This window comes from Podarcis pityusensis (genome assembly GCF_964106645.2).
Source record: "Podarcis pityusensis genome assembly, chromosome: 2".
Classification (NCBI taxonomy): Eukaryota; Metazoa; Chordata; class Lepidosauria; order Squamata; family Lacertidae; genus Podarcis; species Podarcis pityusensis.
In genome coordinates, this window is record NC_138029.1 from 124354651 (window position 1) to 124369525 (window position 14875).

The 14875-nt window shown below is 44.3% G+C and overlaps 1 protein-coding gene and 1 long non-coding RNA gene across 5 annotated transcripts in view; one reads left to right on the top strand and one right to left on the bottom strand.

The window, feature by feature from the left end:
- LOC308470280 overlaps positions 1 to 14875 on the bottom strand; it is a 267788-nt gene that overhangs the window by 124624 nt on the left and 128289 nt on the right. The window lies entirely within an intron of this gene.
- Positions 1 to 14875, top strand: part of LOC308469690 (uncharacterized protein) — a 43853-nt gene that overhangs the window by 19643 nt on the left and 9335 nt on the right. Inside the window, exons 1-3 of one of the 4 annotated variants that reach the window (XM_080992516.1) lie at positions 7505 to 8089; positions 9105 to 9308; positions 12747 to 12958. The exons of 1 other annotated variant lie outside the window; for it this stretch is intronic. In XM_080992516.1, coding sequence (XP_080848642.1) covers positions 9250 to 9308; positions 12747 to 12958 — 271 coding nt within the window. In that variant the 5' untranslated portion in view covers positions 7505 to 8089; positions 9105 to 9249. Of the gene's footprint in view, positions 1 to 7504; positions 8090 to 9104; positions 9309 to 12746; positions 12959 to 14875 lie in introns of those variants that run through there. 2 more of the 4 variants (XM_080992515.1, XM_080992517.1) reach the window with 2 other exon arrangements.

The window sequence follows — 14875 nt, forward strand, 5'->3', positions numbered from 1 at the left end:
CATTTGTGGCTGGCTGTGGTGGTCTTTGTTTTCGTGTGTGAGTGGAGTGGGTGTGTGTTTTGGATCAGGTTAGCCATATTGATTTGTATGCTGTTGCTGGATTTCTGTCATTGTCTTGTTGGGCTGTGTGTGTGATAAAGGGGAGCAATACAGGGGTGAAGGTGTCTTCTTCTATTTGTCCCCATGTCAGTTTCAGTTTATTGGTTAATTTTTCTAGTAGGCTGTTTCCCATACTATTTGGTACCATTGGTCCATGCTTACTCTTGACAGGTCTCTCCAGCGGTGGGAATGTTGTGGGAAAGCGAATGACAATGAAACCGAGGAGGAGGAGGAAGAAGAGGAAAGGAAAGGGTGAAGGCTTGTTGCTTGGGGAGGGGGGTAGATAAAAGAGTGAAGGACAAGGCAGTTCTGGGCTGCCTGGGCAACTGTTGCTTAGGTGGACCGGAAAGCAAAGAAAATGGCCTTTGCTGCAGTTAGGCCAAAGGAGAGCAAAATAGGGAAGGGAGGGCTAGCCAGGAAGAAGAGTGGGAGCTGCCCTTGTTGCTGCATATAACCAAGAAAAATAGAGTATGCACTAGAGTTATAACTTTTTGACTTAAAAAACAAACAAACAAACAAACAGACTGAAAAGGGGACTAATTCTCAGTTGTGAAAAAAGGTCACCCCGAAATGTAAAGTTGGAATCACTGTATCTGTAACATTACTACTCATAAGTATTAGCACTTTTTAAAACTTTATGGAACTGTTTAGAACTTTTACAGCTGCCTGGAACTTCCGAAAAATGTATTGGAGAATCACGGGAGGTGGGAGCCATCCGTACTGCAGACACCAAGAAGCAATCAGGGCGCGTTGCACAATCAAAGTGGTGCGGGAACTTTATGGTGCTTGTGTTCAGGACCCTTGTGTTTCTGGGACCCATAGATGGCTGTGGGGACATGCAACAGACCACGCTTATAGAGCGCATGAAACCCACAAAAATGGTTACCTCCACTGGGCCCTTAACTTTAGAAAAGGGGGGAGTTTCAGGGAGCATGTGGAAGATTGGGGGAAATCAAAACCCATTCCTCCTGATCAGAACTGAGTTGATGACCGCTGTAAGCAGATGAAAACATTAGCAGGATTGCAATAACACTTGTAATGTACAAAATAAAAAAAATCCTTCCAGTAGCACCTTTAAGACCAACTAAGTTAGTTTTTGGTATGAGCTTTCGTGTGCAAGCACACTTCTTCAGATACCTGAAGAAGTGTGCTTGCACACGAAAGCTCATACCAAAAACTAACTTAGTTGGTCTTAAAGGTGCTACTGGAAGGATTTTTTTTATTTTGACTATGGCAGACCAACACGGCTACCTATCTGTACTTGTAATGTAGCAATTGCTATGGAGAAAATGGAGTGATGTAAAATATGGACTGTTGAACAGTATGCAGTTGAAAACCCATGGAGGGGAAGGTGAGAAGTCCAAAGATTTGGAGAGATCTTTAAATATAGATATGTATGGTTGTATTGTTATAATCTTATACTTGCAAAATCAAATAAAAACTATTAAAAGAAAAGAATTGATGAGTTGGTTGTGTTGAGTGCTCACAGCCCATCCCAAACAAAACGTTCAGGTTCATTGGGCCCTTAATCCAAAGTGGGGCTGAAGGGGCCACATAGGTCAGGGGGACTTGAAACCCATTCCTTGTGACCAAGGACAACAGGAAATTCACATAGGGGGTCCAAGCAACCCACCCTGAAAGCAATATTTAGGTTCATCCCTCTCTTAAACCAAAATAGGCTTTCAGGGGCCACCTGGAAGGTTGGGGCGCTCTAACACATCCCTTGGGATTGCAGGGGGATGAGATGGTTGTGCACAACCTGCCACCCTCAAAAATATGTTTGTGGTGACATTTAAAACTAGCCCGTTTGGGGTGTCCTAAAAGCACGAGGGAAAGAAGGAAGAGCACAGCCACTTTTCATTTGTGATGTAGGCTTTTTGCTCTATCCCTCTCACTGTCTGCAGCTGTTCAGGGAATTGACAAGACAGGGGATATTTTATGCACCAGACTTTTCAGACTCAGTGCGAGAAATTATGAATCTCTGGAGAAATCCCTGGGAAAAATAAGAATATTTATGAAGCGGGGAAGCATCGCCCTGGCAACCTTCTGGAGTCTCTCTGTGGCTTGAGGAGCAGATGCAGAGCTGGAGAAAACATGTTTACAAGAACACAGAGAAGCAGCTGCCCTGTTTTGACATGGGCCAGCATAGGGTGGAAAGGTCAGCTTGGATTTTAAATAGCAATGCACCTTCGTTGGGGTCAGGACCAATATATTCTTCTAGAATGTATGCAAATGTATACACGCTCTACATAGAGTACCTACATCTGGACCCTGTGAACTCATGAAACGCACTCCCTTTACAAGGAGATTCTTATTCTTTATTCTTTATTGAGTTTATTTACCGTTGTATACATAGAGGTTTCAGGGGCGTTCACAGAAAAGATCACAACATATATAACCAGAATAAAAACAGCAACCCAATAACACCCACCCCCCGAAAGGAGCCACATTTTAAAAGGGTATAGGATGTCAATCAGGTCAACCAAAGGCCTGGTTAAAGAGGAAGGTTTTTGACTGGTGCCTAAAGGTGTATAATGAAGGCGCCAGGCAAACTTCCCTGGCAAGAGTATTCCACAGACAGGGAGCCACTGCAGAGAAGGCCCCGTTCTCATGTTGCCACCCTACGGACCTCTCAAGGAGGAGGCACACCAAGGAGGGCCTCAGAAGATGATCTCAGGGTCCGGGTAGGTTTATATGGGAAGAGGAGGTCCTTGAGGTATTGCAGTCCTGAGATCACGCTGACATGCTTGGATCTCCACATCCCCAAGGCCATCTTCCCCCTTACCAGACACATTCTCCACTAACTGAACCTTCCGCACCATCTGAATTATCACAAAAGCTTTGTCTCCTTGCGCATTCTCTGAGGTTTGCAAATAACTCCAACCATTTGCAGTCATCCCCACCAAACAGAACTTTATTTTTCCAATACAACACAACTTAAGTACAGGCAACTCGTCGTTTGCACGGGGGTTGCGTTCTGGGTCATCGCACAGCAGCAGTCACGCAAAAGCCCATTTTGCCCCCCCTTGTCTTCTGGGGCTGAAAACGACGTGTGGGTTACACATGCACGTCAATCTATCGCTCACACGATGGTTCCCACCTGCATAAGAAAAAATCCTTGTTTTGTATGGAGTCAGCAGGGATAGAAGGTGCCTTCATGGAGGGAATCAAATCAATTTATTCTAGTCAAAGAGCCAAACTGATTATTAACAACAACTTAACTGATACATTCGAGATTTCTAAGGGTACGAGACAAGGCTGCCCCCTGTCACCGCTTCTTTTCATAATGATATTGGAAGTAATTGCAAATAAGATAAGGGAAACACCAGAGATACGAGGAATTAGAATTGGGGCGAAAGAATTCAAACTGAAAGCATACGCGGATGACTTGGTAATCTCACTGGAGGACCCAAAACAAAGTATGGACAAGGTCCTGGTACTTCTAGAGGAATTTGGGAGAGTAGCGGGCTTCAAGCTAAATAAAACTAAAACTAAAATGATGGTAAAGAACATGGGGGAAGACCTAAGGAGGCAGTTAGAACTCAAATCAGGAGTTAAAGAAGTAAAAAAAGTAAAATACCTAGGAGTGCGGCTTACAATGAAAAACATAAATTTAATGGCTGATAACTACATAAATACCTGGAAGGATATCCAAAAGGAATTAGACATCTGGAACAGGATAAAACTCTCCTGCTCAGGTAGAATGGCAGCAATCAAGATGTGCATACTGCCGAAACTATTATTCTTATTCCAAAACGCCCCGGTGATCAGAGGAAGTGCAATATTCCAAAACTGGCAAAAAATTCTCTCCAAATTTATATGGCAAGGTAAAAGACCGAGAATCAGATTTAAATTGCTAACAGATAAAAAAGACGGGAGGATTCTCGGCCCCAAATTTGAGACTGTACTATGAAGCCTCGTGCCTTTGCTGGCTAAGAGAATGGATCATTTTGAAAAATACAGATCTGCTAGACCTAGAAGGATTTGACTTAAGATTTGGTTGGCATGCTTATCTCTGGCAGAATAAGGAAAAGGTGCATAAAGGCTTCTTGAATCATATTATCAGAGGAACATTGTTAGAAATATGGGAAAGGAACAAGAAACTATTGGGGGGGGGGACTCCCTGGTGGTTATCGCCTATAGATATGTTGACTATTAAAAAAACAAATATGGAAGGTGAGAGATGGACCTATGAAGACCTCCTAGAAAGATCAGAAAGAGGATGGAAAATTAGACCATATGAAGAGCTAAAAAGTAAATTATCAGGTTGGCTGCAGTACCATCAAATTAATGCCTTATGGAAGGATGATAAAAAGATCGGAATGAACGGAAAAAAATCCAAGTTCCAGGTAGAAATAATAGAAGGTAAAACCAAATTACTATCTAAAATGTACAATCAGCTATTAGAATGGGACATCAAGGACGAGGAGGTTAAGGATGTCATGACAAAATGGGCAATAGACCTCAGATACAATTTGGATTTTAACAAATGGACGAGGCTGTGGACTAAAGGAATGAATTTTACAGCTTGCACCACCCTTAGAGAAAATATGGAAAAGATGATGTACCGTTGGTACATCACCCCTGTGAAACTGCAAAAAATGTATAAGACTGGAGATAATAGGTGTTGGAAGTGTAAAACCAAAGAAGGAAGCTTCTTCCATATGTGGTGGAAGTGTGAAGAAATCAAAAAAATTTGGGAATCAATATACAATGAACTGAAAAAAATACTTAAATACACCTTCGTTAAAAAACCCGAAGCTTTTCTTCTGGGAATGATTGGAGACGAGATTAAAAAAGAGGATCACATAATGTTTCAATACGCAATCGTAGCTGCCAGGATCTTGTTAGCAAAAAATTGGAAAACCCCAAATATCCCGACTGTTAAAGATTGGCAAACTAAATTATTTGAATATATGGATTTGGCAAAAATGACACAGAATATTAGACAGCGAAAAGGTACAAAGTTTATTGACGATTGGACTAAATTTATAACATATATGGAATCAAATTCTAGAGATATAAAAATCACAGTAGGTTTGATATAACCCTTGCGATGTTCAGATGACATAAAATGAAAACTGCAGAACAGAATTACTATTTCACATAACCCAAAACCGAGGTGGAGGGAAGTCAACTATTATTTCTGTTAACTGATGTTTGCCTTCTAAGTGTGCTTATATTTTCTGTTTCTTTTTTCATTGGTGTGTTTTGTTCAATTCTTTTTTTCTTTGTTGTTGTTGTTGTTGTTTGGCATAGAAAATTAATAAAAAGGGAAAAAAAGAAAACAAAAATTCCTTGTTAAAATACTGAATTTCATAACGTAAGTTATGTCCTGCTTATCTCCCATACAGCCGTAACATATAATGCATCTCTAACAGCAACAGCTTGGAAGGAAAAGGAGGGGGAGAGGAATCAATGATGATTATTTAAATTACATCTTTAAATATTCCCTCATTGCGAGAAGTGAGGTTACAGGGAACCAGACAGAAAGCCTTCTCGGTAGTGGCGCCCGCCCTGTGGAACACCCTCCCTTCAGATGTGAGGGAAATAAGTAGCTATCTTATCTTTAAAAGACATCTGAAGGCAGCCCTGTTTAGGGAAGTTTTTAATATTTAACGCTGTATTGTTTTTAACACTCGATTGGAAGCTGCCCAGAGTGGCTGGGGAAACTCAGCCAGAAGGGCGGGGTATAAATAATAAATTATTATTATTATTATTATTATTATTATTAACAATGTATAAATAAGGCATCTTTTCTATCTACAATGATGTCCCTATGTTGAGCTTTCTACCTGAACAATCTTCCACATTTTCTACGCTAACATCCTTCTCAATATTTCTTCTTCTCTAGTAGGATTTCTGTTTATCACTGAAGTTTTTTTCCATGGTTCGTGGACTTCGTTCGTTCAGGCAATCGGGGAATCGTAGAGTTGGAAGGGCCTGGATGGTAATCTAGTCCAAGCGCCTGCAATGGAAGAATCTTAACTAAAGCATTCATGACAGGTGGCTGTCCAACACTCCAAGGAAGGAGAGTCTACAGTCTTCCGAGGTGAGGGAGTCCGTTCCACTGTCAAACAGCTCTTACTGTTGGAAAGTTCTTCCTGACATTTAGTCAGAATCTCCTGCCTTGGAACTTGAATCCATTGGATCTGATCCTACCTTCCAGAGCAGGAGAAAACAAGCTTGCTCCATCTTCCATGGGACAGACTTTTAGATATTTAAGGTGCTCTTTCACATCTCCTCTCAGTTTCCTCTTTTCTAGGCTTAACATACCCAACTCCCTCAACTGTTCCTCATAAGGCTTGGTTTCCAGACCCTTGATCGTCTTGGTCACCCTTCTCTGCACATACAATCTTCTTAAATTGTGGTGCCCAGAACTGGACACAGTATTCCATGTGTCTGCTGACCAACGCTAAGTAGATTGGTACTATTCAGCCTTGGTCAGACCACACCTAGAATATTGTGTCCAGTTCTGGGCACCACAATTTAAGAAAGCCTCTCCTCCTTACAGAGGGGAGGAGTTGTGAGTGGGAGCCGTTTCCCGTGTCGGCAGGGGGCGTTCCGGCCCCTGCCCAGCTGGCCCGGCTGCCACGTCCCGCCCCCAGGTAGCCAACCAGTCAGGTGGAGGCTTGGGAGCGGGGTTTAGCCGCTCAAATGCGGCCGCAGCAATGCTTCCCTTTCACTGCACTGCTGGTTTTCGTCAGATCACCCACCTGCCATAGCTTGGTTCTTGACCTTGCTATGGACCTGTGGTTGGTCGCCTTGGTTGCCCAACTGGCTAATTGGCACCAGCCACTTGGTTTTTCGCCTACCTCGTAGCAAATCGTCAGAACTTTTTGGGTATTGGCGGTTAGGCATTGGAATATGTTTGTGTATTGGAGGGCAGGGTGTGGCCATCGCCTACCTCTGCACTTTATGGGTATTCCGGTAAAGGAATCTGGCGGTCGTGGATCCTGTCCAACGCCCTTGTGGTGGCTTCTCCTTGTGCCCTCCATCTTTCCCAACATCAGGGTCTTTCCCTGGGAGTCTTCTCTTCTCATGCGGTGGCCAAAGTCTTGGAGCCTCAGCTTCACGATCTGTCCTTCCAGTGAGCACTCAGGGCTGATTTCTTTAAGAATGGATAGGATATATGAATGGAGATATATATATATAAAATTTGTTTTTTTTTAACATATCATTTACAACCATCACATATCATAACTTCTTAGCTTATACATTGTTTTAGACTTCCGTCAACACCTCTGATGATTTTCTGTTCTTTATCACTTATTCTGCATTTCTTAATATATCTATTACTCTTAATTATCATCAACTAATAATTCTGGTAGTCTTTCTTGCAATAGTTCATATAGTTCTCCTTACAAAACTTATTGCAGTCCTACTAGCGTACTGTGTTCATTACTATTACTTTTTCAAATAGTTCATATAATTTACTCCGATCTTCTAAGAATCTCTGGTTCCCGTAGGTTTCGAATCCTTCCAGTTAATTTATCCAATTCTGCATAGTCCATCAATTTCAATCCGCCATTCTTCTTTCCTTGGTAGCTCTTCTTGCTTCCATTTTTGTGCCAATAATAGCCTGAGCTGAGATTCCAGCCTGGCAAGGGGGGTGGACTAGATGACCCCCGGGATCCCTTCCAGACGCTCCCATGCTTCTAGTGAGGGGTCCCCTGCTCCTTGGGGCCTTCTTCGCCCCTGCCAGCTGCTCCTCCTGCTTCCGGCCTGGGGGGGCGCAGCTCAAGGGGGTCTCCCAAATGGGGCGTGGGGGGGGGGGCTCCTGCCTTGGAGGAGGAGAGAGCGGTGCTCCGCTTGTGCTCGGCTTGCGAAGGGTTAAAAGGCACAGAGCTGGCTTTCTAGAGAGGACAGGAAGTGGAGGCGTGGGGGGGGGCAAGGTCCTCCCGAGCAAAAGCCCCTCCCTCGCCCTTCCCGCCTGCCAGCGGAGGGGCTGCTTCCGTCTCCCTCTCTCTCTTGCAAGAGCTGCCTGGGGGTGAGTCTCGCCTCCCTCTCCCTCCGGGTGCAAGGGGGAGAAGGGGCTGCAGGGGAGGATGCCTGGGGGGCTGGCCAGATCGGGGAGGGGGCAGACATTCCCCGCCAGGGGGGGCCAGGGCTCTGCCCCGCTCTTCTTGCTGGCCCCGTGGGGGAGGGGGGAGGGGGTCTTGGAGGGGGGAGCCTGCAGAGAGAGCCCTGGAGTCTCGATCAAGAGTTGAGGAGGAGGAGGAGGAGGAAGGGTCTTCTTCCTCTTGCCCAGCATCGCTACTGTGTCTTTTCTCCTGGCAGATCAAGGAGACAGCAGAAACCGCTACATTTTTAGCCGGGCGATTAGAGCCAGATCTCTCATGGTTGGATCGCTTTTCTAACGTAGCTCGGCTTTTTTCTTTCTTTAATCAGTTTGGTCGTTTATACTGATGTACTTTGTATACCAAACCATACAAAAATATATAGCAAACTATATCTGGTCTAGGGAACTATGCCCCACAAATAACCCAGAGATGCATTTTCAATAAAAGCACACATTCTGCTCATGTAAAAACACCAGGCAGATTTAGAGTACATTGTCAGGAGCAGGGGGAGGCAAACTAAGGCCCGGGGGCCGGATGCGGCCCAATCGCCTTCTAAATCCGGCCCGGGGACGGTCCAGGAATCGGTGTGCTTTTCCATGAGTAGAATACAGTGGTACCTTGGATTAAGTACTTAATTCGTTCTGGAGGTCCATTCTTAACCTGAAACTGTTCTTAACCTGAGGTACCACATTAGCTAATAATAATAATGGGGCCTCCCGCTGCTGCCGTGCCGCCAGAGCACAATTTCTGTTCTCATCCTGAAGCAAAGTTCTTAACCCGAGGTACTATTTCTGGGTTAGCGGAGTCTGTAACCTGAAGCATATGTAACCTGAAGCGTATGTAACCCGAGGTACCACTGTGTGTCCTTTTATTTAAAATGCATCTCTGGGTTATTTGTGGGGCATAGGGATTTGTTCCTTTTTCTCTCTCTTCAAAATATAGTCCGGCCCACCACATGGTCTGAGGGACGGTGGACTGACCCACGGCTGAAAAAGGTTGCTGACCCCTGGTCTATAGCTCTCCTTCTGGAGCCAGAGAGGATAATCACTTTCAAGGGCACCATTTAAGATGTAGAGGTTTAGCCTGAATGCTGTTTGAGCCAAGCAGATGCCTGCAAAGTTTGATTTCTGATCTTTGGAACAACGGGTGAGGAGGAATCCACTGGCTTCACGGTTGGGAGGAGAGCATTTGTGCTGTGCATAAAGGGCATGATCATTAGGGCCCAATCTGGCATTGAGATCCCCTCCTAAAACTACAGATGCCTTTGGTTAAGCAAAATAAGGTCAGTGGTATAAATTTCCCTTTCAATCCACAAGTCTCTGATCTGAGATTTCTGCCTCATTGGGGTCACATCAGCGTAAATTACCAACAGGGCCTGATGGCTGAATTGGATTAACACTGCCCTGGCTTATGACTTAGAATCATAGAATCATAGGGTTGGAAGAGACCACAAGGGCCATCGAGTCCAACCCCCTGCCAAACAGGAAACACCATCAGAGCACTCCTGACATATGGTTGTCAAGCCTCTGCTTAAAGACCTCCAAAGAAGGAGACTCCACCACACTCCCTGGCAGCAAATTCCACTGTCGAACAGCTCTTACTGTCAGGAAGTTCTTCCTAATGTTTAGGTGGAATCTTCTTTCTTGTAGTTTGGATCCATTGCTCCGTGTCCGCTTCTCTGGAGCAGCAGAAAACAACCTTTCTCCCTCCTCTATATGATATCCTTTTATATATTTGAACATGGCTATCATATCACCCCTTAACCTCCTCTTCTCCAGGCTAAACATGCCCAGCTCCCTTAGCCGTTCCTCATAAGGCATCGTTTCCAGGCCTTTGACCATTTTGGTTGCCCTCCTCTGGACACGTTCCAGTTTGTCAGTGTTCTTCTTGAACTGTGGTGCCCAGAACTGGACACAGTACTCCAGGTGAGGTCTGACCAGAGCAGAATACAGTGGCACTATTACTTCCCTTCATCTAGATGCTATACTCCTATTGATGCAGCCCAGAATTGCATTGGCTTTTTGAGCTGCCGCGTCACACTGTTGGCTCATGTCAAGTTTGTGGTCAACCAAGACTCCTAGATCCTTTTCACATGTACTGCTCTCAAGCCAGGTGTCCCCCATCTTGTATTTGTGCCTCTCATTTTTTTTGCCCAAGTGCAATACTTTACATTTCTCCCTGTTAAAATTCATCTTGTTTGTTTTGGCCCAGTTCTCTAATCTGTCAAGGTTGTTTTGAAGTGTGATCCTGTCCTCTGGGGTGTTAGCCACCCCTCCCAGTATGGTGTCATCTGCAAATTTGATCAGGATGCCCTTGAGTCCATCATCCAAGTCGTTGATAAAGATGTTGAATAAGACCGGGCCCAAGACAGAACCCTGTGGCACCCCACTAGAGGGCTTGAAATGGCACGTAGGGTAGTGGAGACTAAGACCCCCAGGCCCCCTTTCGCTCTTCCACGCTTTACCCCTAGATCTGCCCCAGTTGAGAATGAATGAAATCCATTGAGTAACAGCTCATCTGCTGTCCATGTTTTCAGGATCATTATGATGCAATGGTGGGAGAGAAAGTCTTTAAAACAAGGATTTCTGCTGGATGCAGACCACACGGCCGCATTCCAGGATAAAAGCTAGGTCACTTGATTGTCATGCAGTTGCATTGTGGGTAATTTTTGCTGGAGCAAGAGCTTCGCATTGGTTTGAGATGGTTGTCACTGCGTCTCCTTCTGTGACGAGGGAGAAGGTGCTGTACCACCATGTTCCTGCTCCTCTGTTCTAGCGAGGAGACTGGGAGAATCAGTGCAGCGTGGTCAGCAATATGTGAATTCCAGGCAAGCAGGGCTGCCATCTCTTCAGCAGGGGAGACTTCCTTTCACTTGTCCGAGGAGAGGAGAGGGGAACTGTTTCTCCTGCGAATCTGGTTCCCTCAGGGCCAGGTGGGACTTCTGAGATGGGGAAACACATGGGGCCCTATTTCCAGGTTGGGCTTCTTCAAGTGCTTGTCAGAGGTTTCTTTTGCTTGCAGGGCAGATTCTTTGGGGAATCAGCTACTTGGGGTTGTAAAGATTCCTTGTATACTACTGGGAGTAAAAGATTCCCAATGGCTTCACTCACAAGGTTCATAGGAACATGCAAGACCACTCACCACAACAAGGTGTTGATCCAGCGAGTGAGAAGTACATTTTTGCTAATTTAACCGGGGACAAATACCATCAAAACACCAGAAAATTTAAAACCAATAATAATAATAATAATAATAATAATAATAATAATTTATTATTTATACCCCGCCCATCTGGCTGGGTTTCCCCATCCACTCTGGGCGGCTTCCAACAGAACATCAAAAGCTTCCCTAAACAGGGCTGCCTTCAGATGTCTTCTAAAAGTCTGGTAGTTGTTTCTCTCTTTGACATCTGGTGGGAGAGCATTCCACAGGGCAGGAGCCACTACAGAGAAGGCCCTATGCCTGGTTCCCTGTAACTTGGCTTCTCACAGGGAGGGAACTGCCAGAAGGACACTGGACCTCAGTGTCTGGGCAGAACGATGGGGGTGGAGACGCTCCTTCAGGTATACTGGGCCGAGGTCGTTTAGGGCTTTAAAAGTCAGCATCGACACTTTGAATTGTGCTTGGAAACGTACTGCGAGCCAGTGTAGGTCTTTCAAGACCGGTGTTATGTGGTCTCGGTGGCCTAACTTCCAAATCTAACTTCCAAAGCCAGTCCGTCATTAATTTATTATGTCCCACATCCTTCGCCCATTTTATCATAACGCATTTGACCTGGTCCTCTTTGGTGTCCCATTCCAAAAGCAGATCGTTCATTTTTGACAGCTGTTTTATACTACCTTCTACTATTTCTCTCTGAAATCTTGACATTTGATAACTAAATCCTTTCTTTTCATGATTTTTAAAAGTTTCATTTAGTTGTAAATAGTGTAACAAGTCTATTACATTTTCTCTTACTTCTTCAAAGTCCTTTAATTTTAATTGGTTGTCAGTTTCAGTTAACAGCTCTTTATGACTATGAAAACTTTTATGAACTTTTGCCTTATGATACCATAGATAAGCATGCCTGGTGTTGCAGTCTTCAGGTTTGGGGACAAGATGGTGACTGGTTTTTGCCCCAAGTTCTTTCCATAAGCCCCACTGAGTTCAATGGGATCTATTCTCAGGTCTCTACTTTGCAGACCATGCCGGTCTTACGAAGAGGGGAGAGGAGTAAACAGAGGAAATTGGAACCACTGGAAATGTTTATAAATGGGGTTTCTGTTGCGAAGGGGCTGCCCCATTTGTGCTTTTCCAGGGGCAGGAGAATCCAGTGAGAGCCAGTGTGGCGCAGTGGTTAAAAGCGGTAGACTCGTAATCTGGTGAACCGGGTTCGCATCTCTGCTCCTCCACATGCAGCTGCTAGGTGACCTTGGGCTAGTCACACTTCTCTGAAGTCTCTCAGCTCCACTCACCTCACAGAGTGTTTGTTGTGGGGGAGGAAGGGAAAGGAGAATGTTAGCCGCTTTGAGACTCCTTTATGTAGTGATAAAGCGGGATATCAAATCCAAACGCTTCATCTTCTTCTCTTCTTCTTCCCTGCAGGGCCTTTGAGGCTCCCTTTGCTTCTTCCTCTCTCCCAGGACCCTGCAACTTGTTTTGGTTCCTTGACTCTTCAGGAAGGATGAAAGAGATGGATCCTGCAAAGCTAGCGGGGATGGAAGGGGGAAGATGGACGGTTGACCTGGTCAGGTTGTCTCCTGCATCCCTCTTCACAGCCTCTGAGCGTTCCTCTCTAGGGCTCTCAGAGAGATCTGGTGAGTTCCAGGGGAGGGGAGATGGGGACATGGAGGGATGGAGCCAGAGAAGTATTGGGGCTTGAGACTTCCGGTGGAGCGCGGAACCCGCTACAGGCGAGGGTTTTTTCCGGTGGGAAAGCCCTGGCTTTTTTAGCCGAAAAAGGAGGTTTTTAGGGCGCAAAAACCTCTGGTTGTACCTCTGGAGGGTGTCTAGGGGTTCAGGTTCCCGGCGGTGCCTAAAAAGCTGCCCGTCCGGCCGCCAGGTAGCCTCCGTAAAAAGAGGTGAAGAGTGCGGCGGAACGAGCAGCAGGCGATCGGGCGGCCATAGCAGCGGCTAATAAGCGAAGCCCCGAGCCTGTGGGAGATAGCGCTCCGCTCTCAAAATAAAGAAATTCGGATGCAGAACATCTAAAATTGCTGGAATTGACGAGCAGTAAGAGCAAGGACGTCTCCGAATTAAAAAGAGAAGAGCTCGAGTTCAGCGGACGTCTGGCTTCATTTAAAGACACAGGTTGTATGCAGAGCCTAAAATGAAAGTAAGTTGCCGCTAGCGGCTACTATTATCGTCTCCCCTGTAACAATTTAACTTTCTCCAGAAGAAAGAAGAGAAGGGAGGACTTTAAAAAGGGGAGCAGAAAATTTTTACGAATGAAGTGTGATCTCAGCGTCAGTGAAGCAGTGGAAAGACAAAGAGGACTATTCTATTACATCTCTGTGACTCTGTGAGTGCATTTCCACGCTAAGAAACCTCTGACGCCATATTGGGCTAAGAAGGACTCCTGATGTTATAATAAGTGACTTTATAAGATATTTGGTTTTACCTTTTTTTTCTTGAAGAAGGTGGTTTTTGGTGGTTTGTTTAACATCTTTTTCATCTGTTCTCTATCTTTGTTAGGAACTTTAAATTAGTGAAAATTGGACTTTAAAGAGAACTGTTGGAGTAGGGAAGCCATTTAAGAACTACTCTAAAATTTGGTAAGGTTGGACTCCCTCTAGTGGTTCAAATCAAGCATTATTATTTAAAGTAAGAAACCTCCGTAGAGGTAATCTAAGACTGTGAAAGAAAGAAAAATCGTCTTTAAGAAATCTCTTCAACTCCTAACGGAAAATCCTCCAGGAATTATTTACTATAGAAACCCATTCCTAAGGGACAAATTTGCTTATAAGGGATAAATAAAATAAATATAGATAATTACAGATAGTTTGGAATTTGGAATGTGGAACTTGAACATATTGGAAATTACAATTTGACTTTATATTCACTATCTTTGTCTTCTGGAGTTTGGACTTTATATTCTCTACATCTGTCCTCTGGAGTACTTTTGGACTACCAATTTAAAGATAATTGTTTTTGGAGCTCTTATAGACCCTCAAATCAGAGACAGCTTAATAAATGTTCTGACTGGATTAGCCCGAACGGGGGCAAGAAGAATACAGCTTCTTCAACCTGTGGAGGACGAGACAAAATCTAAATATATGATTTTGAAGGTGAACTGTTAAAAAATCTGTAAATCATAACCCTTCTTTCCTTTAAGTTAGTATTGTAAGTTTTTGATGGACATTTCATTGATATTTAATGATAATAGTAATTGTTAATAGTTGGGAATTGTCTAGAAACTGTATAGTTTAATTTTTTGATATCTGATATTTGATAGTTGAGGAAATGTCGCATACACAAAAAAAGGGGGTAGAGGGGGGGACCCCAACAGATAGAAGAGCTTCAAAACAGGAAACAGATTTCAGAACAGAAATATTGAAGATGTTTGCAGAAATTAAACAGAGCGAAAAAAATTTGGAGACAAAATTAGAACAGGTGGATAATAAAATTGGGAAAATGGATAAAAAGATTGAGGAGACAGTTAGTGAATTAAAAGGGCAGATTAAAGAGGTCTCAAAGAGAGTGGACGAAGGACTTAAAAAGACAAAACATGAAAT